We start from the raw sequence: 10,650 nt of genomic DNA on the forward strand, positions 1-10,650 counted from the left end.
GTATTTACCCTAGAGAAATGAAAGCATATGTCCACATGAAGATTAGTTCACACATTTTCATAGCTTTATTTGTAATAGCCCAAATATCCATTGGTAACTGAGTGGATAAATTATGGTATAACCATACAGTGGAATACTATTTAGCGATAAAAAAGGGGACAAAAATTGGTACACACCACATGGATGAATCTCAATGTTGTGTGAAAGAAGCCAGGTAAATCCATACTGTATGCTTCCATTTATTTAAAATCACAAAACTACAAAGTATAATGAGAAAGCAGATTAGTAGTTGCCTAGGGGTCATGTAGGGGCTGTTTTGGGCGACATATTTTAAGCTTCTAGTCCCTGGGAACTGACCCTAGTGATGGAGAATTTGTAGGAATTTCCTGTGGAAGGTGAGTCTGATTTTTAATTAGGTATCAAATGTTAGTATAACATGTCAGCCGAGTGTGATGGCTTACGCCTGTAATCCCTACACTTTGGGAGGCTGAGGCAGGCAGATCACTTGAGGACAGGAGTTCGAGACCAGCCTGGCTAACATGGCAAAATGCTGTGTCTACTAAAAATACAAAAGATTAGTTGGGCATGGTGGCGCACACCTGTAGTCACAGCTCTTTGGTCGGCTGAGGCACACAGGAATTGCTTGAACCTGGGAGGCAGAGGTTGCAGTGAGCCTAGATTGCGCCACTGCACTTCAGCCTGGGCAACAGAGTGAGGCTCTGTCTCAACAAAACAAAAAACATGTGAATGAAAATACCTTGGAGAAAGGGTCAGGGAGTCAATCAAGCCTGGCCTGTTAGAACAAGTTCTTTGAAGTTGGTTTAATAAAATGCAATCGAGCTTCCTTAAGGAAATGGCAAATGGATAAGAATCAGTTGGAAAAACAGTATGCATGAAGCCTGGATTAGACTGAACTAATTTGTCAATATGTTTTACAAGGCTAGCATAACTGATATCAAGATTTGAGGATGGACCAGCCGGATGTAGTGGCTCATGCCTGTAACCCCAGCACTTTGGGAGGCCCAGGTGGGCGGATCACTTGAGGTCAGGAATTCAGGACCAGCCTGACAAACATGGTGAAAACCCGTCTACTAAAAATACAAAATTAGCCAGGTGTGGTGGTGCGTGCCTGTAGTCCCAGCTATTTGGGAGGCTGAGGCAGGAGAATTGCTTGAACCCAGGAGGTGGAGGATGCAGTGAGCCAAGGTCGCGTCTTTGCACTCCAGCCCGGGCAACGAGCGAAACCTCATCTCAAAAAAAAAAAAAAAAGAAAGTAATGAGGATGGATCGTAAGGTTGGAGTGGGAGAATCTAGAGCCCTATTAATACAGATTGAAAAATCATAAATGGCAAGTCTAATCTACTAAAAGATAAAACAATGACCAAGTTAGGGTTTATCTCAGGAATGCAAGACTGCTACAATATTAGTTAACATGAAGTTCTTTATATTAATATTTAAAGTTCTTTATATAAATATTTAAATTTTATATTAATATTTAAAGTTCTTTATATAAATATTAAATATTTATAATATATTTATATTATATTTTTTAAGATGAAAAAGCATATCATCTTAATAGATGGTAAAATAGCATTGATAAAATTCAACACCCTTTCTGGTAAAAACCCTTGGTAAGCTAGGAAAAGAAAAAAATTTTAACCTGAAATAAACTATGCTACCCATGCTTAACATAATGCTTAATGGTGAAGCTTTGGAATTAGTTTCAAGGTCAAGAGCTAGAAAAGGATGGACCATAATTATTTTCAATTCTTTTGGAGGTGGATGCAGTGAGATCAAATAAAGGATAATTATAGGAAGGGAAGAGAAAAGCTAACCCAAGAGCAGCTAGAAATGAATTATAAGACTACACCATGGGTAAGATATCTCCCCCAAATAAACTGAAGTGTTATTAGAAGAAATAATAAATTCTAGTGAGCCAAAAAGCAACAAACGTCCACCACACTGCCTTAGGGCCCTTGTACTTTTGGTTTGTTTAGAAAACTTCCTTGCCTATCCCACACCCTTCAAGATATTTCAGTTGACTTTTAGGTTGTAACTAATTAGGTTGTTAGGCCAACCAAGAAGGATAAGAATTGGTGTATACATATCTGAGCTCCTTGGGACCTCTGGATGAAATAATTTTTAAGGCGTGTGTGTTGTGTGTTTACCAGATGCTTCCCCATCAGGATTAAGCTTCTGTTTACCTACAGTGGCAGCTTTCTTCATAGTACATCTTTTATTGGCTTTCTTCCCTTCCCTGTTGCTAGTTCCCGAGATCACCTCCCAAATAATATCTATCAAATCCTTAAGCAAATCCTCTGATTTGTTTCTAGGAAAACTCAAAAGTTGGGAGAGATGAACTTAGAAGGGACAGCAAAGGAAAACAAAATCACTGTTGTTAAAGCTTTGGTAAGCCAGTTTAAAATTCAAGGTTTAGAGTAAAAATGGCTCAGCTCGAATCTGAACCTTGTATCTTACCTCCTTCAACTTAAAGGGGTTCCAGAGACCAAAAAGGAATTTGAATAGAACATATTATTAGACTACCTTATAAACTAATCTTCTGTAGATAAAATGTTAACCAAAATTTCTCTAAACATTGTCACAGAGAGGCCTTCAGCAATTTCTGGTTAAACATGTTAATTGAACAGAGCCATTTAATTTCTCTCTTTCCCAAACCTTATTAAAATGACAATAAGCTGTAAAAAACATCATAATCCCGTGCTGACCAAGCAGAGTCAACAGAAGTTGAGGCAAAAGTCACAATGCAGGGAACAGAATAAAACAAAAGTAAAAGATGTAAGTATGGCTAAGCAATTCCATTTCTAGAAACTTATTCAACAGATATGCTCACACATGTGAAATTACACATATTTAAGGTTATTCATTACAACTTTGAACTATCAAAATATTGGAAATAACTTAAATGTTCATCAGTATAGGACTGGTTATATAAATTACAGTTCACCCTTGAACAAGGCAGCCATTAGGGAAGCCAACACCTGTACAGTTGAAAATCTGCATATAAATTTTTCTTTTCTTTTTTTTTTTTTTTGAGACAGTCTCAGGTCTGTCGCCCAGGCTGGAGTGCAGTGGCGCCATCTCGGCTCACTGCAACCTCTGCCTCCTGGGTTCAAGAGATTCTCCTGCCTCAGCCTCCCGAGTACCTGTGACTACAGGCACGTGCCACCACACCTGGCTAATACAAATTTTCTTTGGCAATCTTCTGCTTTTAAAATTTAGATAATTTTTCTTTTTTCTTTTTTTTTCTTTTTTTGAGATGGAGTCTGGCTCTATCACCCAGGCTTGTGTGCAGTGGTGTGATCTTGGCTCACTGCAACCTCTGCCTCTGGGTTCAAGTGATTCTCCTGCCTCAGCCTCCCCAGTAGCTGGGATTACAGGCACACACCACCATGTTTGGCTAATTTTTGTATTTTTAGTAGAGACGGGGGTTTCACCATGTTGGCCAGGCTGGTCTCGAACTCCTGGACTCAGGTGATCTGCCCACCTCAGCCTCCCAAAGTGCCAGGATTGCAGGCGTGAGCCACCACACCTGACCTAGATAAATTTTCTGTTTTGAAATTGTTATTTGAGACAGGGTCTCACTCTGTCACCTGGAGTGCAGTGGCACAATTTTGGCTCACTACAACCTCTGCCTCCTGGGCTCAAGTGATCCTCCTGCCTCAGCCTCCCAAGTAGCTGGGACTATAGGCACACACCACCACATCTGGCTGATTTTTTTTGTAGAGATGTCTCACTATGTTGCCCAGACTGGTCTCGAACTCCTAGATTCAAGCAATCCTCCCATCTAGGCCTCCCAAAGTGTTAGGATTACAGGCATGAGCCCCACCCCACCCGGCTGAAATTAGTTTTTTATTTGAGGTAAGGTCCTATGTTTTTTAGGCTGGGTACAAGTGATCCACCTGCTTCAGTCTTACAGGTAGCTGAGATTACAGGCATGCCACTATGCTCAGCCTTGCATATAATTTTTTACTCTCTCAAAACTTAATTATTAGCCTAATGTTGACTGGAAGCCTTGCTGATAATATAAACAGTTGATTAACACATATTTTGTATGTTATGTGTATTATATCCTGTGTTTCTTTTGTTTGTTTTTTTTGAGACGGAGTCTCACTCTGTTTCCCAGGCTGGAGTGCAGTGGTGCAATCCGCAACCTCCGCCTCCTGGGTTCAAGCGATTCTCCTGCCTCAGCCTCCTGAGTAGCTGGGACTACAGGCACATGCCACCATGCCCGGCTAATTTTTGTATTTTTAGTAGAGATGGGGTTTCACTATGTTGGCCAGGATAGTCTCGAACTCCTGACCTCATGATCCACCCTCCTCGGCCTCCCAAAGTGCTGGGATTACAAGCGTGAGCCACCGCACCCGGCCTATATCCTGTGTTCTTACAATAAAGTAAGGTAGAGAAAAGAATTAAGCAGATCATAAAAAAGAGAAAATATTTTTTACTATTCATTAAGCAGAAGTGGTTCATCATAAGGGTCTTCATCCTCATCATCTTCATATTGAGTAGGCTAAAGAGGAGTCTCGGTGGCAGACTCGCTGTCTCGGGTGGCCGAGGCAGAAGAAAATCTTCATATAAGTGGATCTGAGCAGTTCAAACCCATATTGTTCAAGGGTCAACTGTATAGTACAGTCATACAATGAAATACTCTGAAGCAATAGAAAAGAATCAAACTCTTTAAGATGTAGAACCAAGTGTGAAATAAATTATGTATGTATAGAATGCTACTATATGTTAAAACAAGGACGACGTAAGGGATAGATGTATATTTTCTTGTATATAGATAGAATACTTCTGGAAAGATACAGAAGAAGCTACTTCTTTTCTTTGTATCCTTACATGAATTTATACATTTTAATTGGTTGCATATATGCTTCTTTTCCATATCTAATGTTTTCTTCCTGGAGTAGGAATCTCCAATAGCTGCAACACTCCTGGTTTTGGTGGAGAAGAGGGACTTACCTTTGGGAAGAATAGCCCTCAGGTGCTTGCCTCAGCTCTTCCCTTCTTCTGGGGAGTGAGGGCTTGCACAGAGCACTGATGTTCTCAGCTGCTTCTCTTGGTTCAGGGACAGGCTGAAGTCAAATTACTAATCAAGTGAAGAATAAAGACATCATTGGACATGCAAATGCTCAAAACATTTACCTCCCCTTCATTCTTTCTCTGGAAACTACTGAAAAATTTTGAAATTAAAATGTTGGAATGAACCAGGAAAAGGGAAGAGATAGTATACAGGAAACAGAGGCTTCAAGATGAGAGGGGTAATGGGGGGTCCTGGATGTTGAAGGGAACCCCTAAAATACTGTATTTGTTAGCTATAGGGCAGGCCCAGATTGGAGCAAGAGGATGGTGGAGCTGGAGCTGACAGTTACTTAATGCATGATTGTATTGAGAGATGTTAGACATATAGAGGGAGGTGTGGGAATAAAGTAGTGATAGGTATTCAGAAAACTAAGTAAAAAACAAACTCCAGCTGGGCATGGTGGCTCACGCCCGTAATCCCAGCACTTTGGGAGGCGGAGGTAGGTGGATCACGAGGTCAGGAGTTTGAGATCAGCCTGGCCAATATGATGAAACCCCATCTCTATTAAAAATATGAAAAAATTAGCCAGGCGTGGTGGCACGTGCCTGTAGTCCCAGCTGCTTGGGAGGCTGAGATGGGAGAATCACTTGAACCTGGGAGGCGGAGGTTGCAGCGAGCCGAAATCGTGTCACTGCACTCCAGCCTGGGCGACAGAGCGAGACTCCATCTCAAAAACAAAATAAAACAAAAACTCCAGAGAAAACAGAGCTGTGGAAAGAAGGAAGTGTAATCATAACATCCTGTATGACTTAGCCTTGAAAAATAATGAATTAATCTTATTTGGTTTTAATGTATTTATTTATAACAGAGATGGGTCTTGCTATGTTACCCAGGCTAGTCTCAAACTCTTGGCCTCAAGCAGTCCTCCCACCTCAGCTTCCCAAAGTGCTGGGATTACAGGTGTGAGCCACTGTGCCCAGCTATCATGTTTTTTAAATCAGCAATTGTGACGTAATTACATCGAGAGAGGAAGAGTAGGACAGGTGGAGGTAGGCAAGATGACTGTTAGAATGCCAAATTCCATCTGTCCTATTCAGAAGGAAGAATAAAAATCCCCAAAATTGAAAAAAAAAGACAAGAATTAACAATGTATATAAATTATTTAGAAATATGAAGGTAAATAAATACCAGAAGAAACAACTGAAAGAATTCAGATGGTTCCCTCTGGGAGTGTAAATGAGGAAGGGACTCAGAGACTGCTGTTTCTCACTAGAGGCCTTACATTATTTGACTTTTTAAACTGTGTATGTGCATTACTTTGAAATAAAAACTTAATTTTAAAAGCATTAAAAGGCTGAATGTGGTGGCTGACGCCTGTAATCCCAAAACTTTGGGAGGCCAAGCAGGAGGGAATGCTTCAGCCTGGGAGTTCGAGATCAGCCTGGGCAAAATAGCGAGATTCCATCTCTATTTTAAAAACGTGTGTGTAAACATATATGTGTATATATATATGAAAAAGAAATTAGCAGGGCATAGTGGCTTGCACCTGTAACTCTAGCTCCATGAGAGGCTGAGGCAGGAGGATTGCTTGAGCCCAGGAGTTCAAGGTTATGTATGATCTATGCCTCCAAATTTTCAGAGAAGCTAATTTGAGTAATAACAAAACTCTGGTCTCCCATTTAGCCAGCTCTACATGTATTAAACTCTTTCTCTATTGCAATTCCCCTGTCTTGATAATGTTCATAGCTCAGTGGTGTGAGCTATGATTGCACCACTGCACTCTAGCCCAGGTGAAAGAGTAAGAGGCTATCTCAAAAAAGAAAGAAAGAAAGAAAAAAGAAAAAAAGTAATTGCTGGCAGTAGTTCAGTATCTAAATGGAACTTCCAATTTCCAACCCTTAATGTATTCCTATCAACTAGATTCTAGCTGAGAAACTCTACATTCCATACTTCACAAAACCACAAAGAATGGAAATGTACAGTTGCTCAGCAGAACATAGATTTTTCTGGTCTAAGATCTGAGAAAATTCCCCTCCAGATCCTTCTTAAGGAAACCCCATCTGATGATGTGATTAGCATCCCCCACAACATTCCTATCCCAAATAGAAGTGAGGATCACGAATCTACATGACATTTTTTTTTAATAGCCCCCTCTGTGCCTAACACTAAAGCACAGCTCAGTCAAAGCAAGTCTGTGAAAGATGAAAGTACATAATTCAATATTACGGTTGCAACTGAAGCTAGAGGCAGGTGTTAGTGTAGTTAGAGAATCAGGTACATATCCCTTAGGCACTTTTCTGCCAATATTATTTTTTCGAATAAAACTTTTGATGAGGTTGGTTAACACACATAGAGTGCAGGTATTCTGTTGCAGATTATCTAGTAGACAAAACAGAAAGAATAACATCTTTTTATGAAAATCTAAGAGCCTACCTAACTTGAGGTGTCGGAACACACGCACTCCATCTCCATCCAAACATTTGTGCCAGTGGAGTTGCGGGCTGCTGCAGGTAGAGGTAGGCAAGAGGAGTGCTAATTCTAGTGCTAATTCCCAGTCAGCCCTATGTGCAACCAGATCATGCTCTGATAGCCAGAGAACCATCTCAAAAGCACCACCACCAGAGGTTCTGTACTGAAATAGAGCTGAAAGGATTCAGGTGGGTCAATAGTGCCTGCTGCAGGAGGCGGCTGTGGGTGGGGCTAGGATTTGGCCTTTCTGGGTGCCTTGGTTTAATGTCATCTAGTAACTCCCAAAGTGCACCATTGCTCCTAACAGTTATATACATGATGCATCTTCTGATGAATTTCCATTTTATGAACTTAATTTTTATGAGATCTTTTTTTTTCACTTTTAATAATTTTTTTTTTTTTTACCACACAGAAGCATAAGGTTAAAAAAAAATTACCAGCATATTTTTTTCCAATGGGAAATCAATTGTAAAATACATAATTTTAATCATCTTCAAAAAAAGATATATTAGAAAATAAGAGTTTCATGATTTAATGGTAGACATTGGGGATAGACATTCTCTCTAGCCTTTGTATAATAGGTGGCAAAAAATAATAATTCCAGTTCTGTAATTTTACAAGTATTCATGTAACTGCCCCATGAGTTCTTGCTCTTTGCAGAGCAGATTTATCAAGACAGGGGAACTGCAATAGAGAAAGATTTTAAACTCTGGCTAAATGGGAGACCAGAGTTTTATTATTACTCTAATCAGCCTCTCTGAAAATTTGGAGGCTAGGGTTTTTTAAGGATAGTTTCATGGGCAGGAGGCTAGGGAGTGGGGAATGCTGATTGGTTCCGTTGGGGATGAAATCATAGGAGGCTGGAACTTGTCCTCTTGTGCTGAGTCAGTTGCTGGTTGGTGACCATAAGATCAGAAGACCCAGCTTGGCAGTCTGGGTGGTGCCAGCTGATCCATCAGAATGCAGGATCTGAAAAATACCTCAAATACTAATCTTAGGTTTTTCAATACTAATCTGTAGGTGCAACCGGGGAGGTTGGAACCTTGTGGCCTCTGGCTGCATGACTCCTGAGCCATAATTTCCAATCTGTGGCTAATGTGTTAGTTTTATAAAAGCAGTCTGGTCCCCAGGCAAGGAGGGAGTTTGTTTCAGGGAAGAGTCTAGGTAATCATGTTTGTTTCATAGTTAAACTATGAACTAAATTCTTCCCAAAGTTAGTTTGGCCTATGCCCAGGAATGAACAAGGGCAGCTTAGAGGTTAGAAGCAAGATGGCGTCAGTGAGGTCAACTTTCTTTCGCTGTCAAGATTTTTCTCACTGTCATCATTTTTGCAAAGGTGGTTTCATTCATATTTCCCATTGTATCTAACTGCATGCTTTAACATCTTTATTTCCTAATGGGAAAGAATACACTCATGAGCAAGCTCAATGGGCTGTCTCTACGAGGTAATTTTAAACAGCATTGCTTTTCTGAAGTTTGATTATTGCAGTTAACTGTATGAAAATCTATACAGAACTCTTCAACTACAAAGGAAAACATCGACTTTTATTGTTTATTTCAGTTTTCCAGGGTAATACAATGGCACAGAGAGCTGCAACATGTAATTGGACTTAGAGAAACTAATTCCTGTGAAAACCAATTAGGAAATACAGCACCTCTGCAAAATTCTCTGTCCATCCAGACCAATTCTCAGCAGCCAACATTTGCAAATGATATTTTAGAGCACTGTGGTTTTTAAGCTCCTTGACGTAAGACAAGTTATTGCACATCATGACAGAGAGAACGTAACAAGTCCAAAATTTAAGGAGGAGGTAGCTGTTTATTTCACTTTTGATAGTAGACTCGAATCTGCCTTCAAAAAAACTAATGAGAATAGGAATAAGTTGCAGACTTTTGGCTCTTTTCTGGCTGACAGGGTTTAAGTAACACCAACATGCCACACTCTGGAGCAGCAGGATCTTTATTCTTGGTGCCAACTCCTCATCTTGCAACAAGTGAGCCACTTCTTCCATGTACTCAGCTGCAAATTTCCCAGCAGGTGGTCCTCCTGTAAAACAAGTATTTGCATTTCCAGAAGTATTTGGTGTATCTAGTAGCTAGTAACACTTTGGAATGCTTATATGTTCATATTCTTGTTGCCCTATAGAGGATACTTTGGATATTTTGAATTTTACTGTCTTTTTCCCCCACCTCCCATGCTGCTGCCATGAAGACCAGAAAGTGTGTGTTGATAAGCAAGCAGTGACATGAAAAGCCTGGGAAGGTCTCTGCTTGCTGGTCTCCTCCCTGGTTCCTTTAAGCAAGCACCCAGGAGTGAGTCTTTCTTTCTTTCTTTCCTTTTTTTTTGAGATGGAATTTTGCTCTTTTTGCCCAGGCTGGAGTGCAATGGCATGATCTTAGCTCACTGCAACCTCTGCCTCCCAGGTTCAAGCGATTCTCTTATGTCATCCTCTCAAGTAGCTGGTATTACAGGCATGCACCACCACGCCCAGCTAATTTTTTGTATTTTTGGTAGAGACGGGGTTTCACCATGTTGATCAGCTGGTCTCGAACTCCAGACCTCAGGTGATTCACCCGCCTTGGCCTCACAAAGTGCTGGGATTACAGGCATGAGCCACCGTGCCCGGCCAAAAGTGAGTATTTCAAGGTAAATAAAACCTGGCTGTGTTTGCTTAGCAAATATTCCTCATCCAATGAAATGTTATCAGAATTTTAAGATTACAGCTAAGAAAAATTACTAAACTACAGTGTTATAAAATGAGTGTCGTGAAACATTCATTTTAGCACAGCCATTTAGATCAGTACCTGTGAAGGCCAGCAGTCCAATTTTCTGGGCAGCTTGAGCTCTCTTCTCAATGGGTAGAGATTCATTCATCAACACTTGGCCAAGTACAACAATTTTTTCCTCATGAAAATAAGTCTCAGCTGAAGGGATTTTTTTTTCTTTCTTCTTAACAAAAAAGCCCTTAAAAGTGACACGCCAGAATTTCTGGAGACGCCGACACAGCCCCGCAAAATACCCATACATCTTAACCCAAATTTGCGTACAAGAAAATCGGCTGCTAGCCATTGTGTAAAAAGGCCAATGGTCCTTCAGGTACACCACTGGCAGTCACAGGAGTTCACAGTCAAGAACT

General features: G+C 40.5%; 1 protein-coding gene across 1 annotated transcript; it reads right to left on the reverse strand.

Annotated features, from left to right (window-relative positions):
• Positions 1-9,038: 9,038 nt before the first annotated feature.
• ARMH2 (armadillo like helical domain containing 2) lies at positions 9,039-10,650 on the reverse strand. The gene is made up of 2 exons (XM_054490702.1): positions 10,319-10,650; positions 9,039-9,560 (listed from the first exon to the last, which is right to left on the reverse strand). The coding sequence occupies exons 1-2, from the start codon at positions 10,581-10,583 to the stop codon at positions 9,133-9,135; spliced, it is 693 nt and encodes a 230-aa protein (XP_054346677.1). The 5' UTR covers positions 10,584-10,650; the 3' UTR covers positions 9,039-9,132.

Source organism: Pongo pygmaeus, chromosome 5 (genome assembly GCF_028885625.2).
Source record: "Pongo pygmaeus isolate AG05252 chromosome 5, NHGRI_mPonPyg2-v2.0_pri, whole genome shotgun sequence".
NCBI classification, from domain to species: Eukaryota; Metazoa; Chordata; class Mammalia; order Primates; family Hominidae; genus Pongo; species Pongo pygmaeus.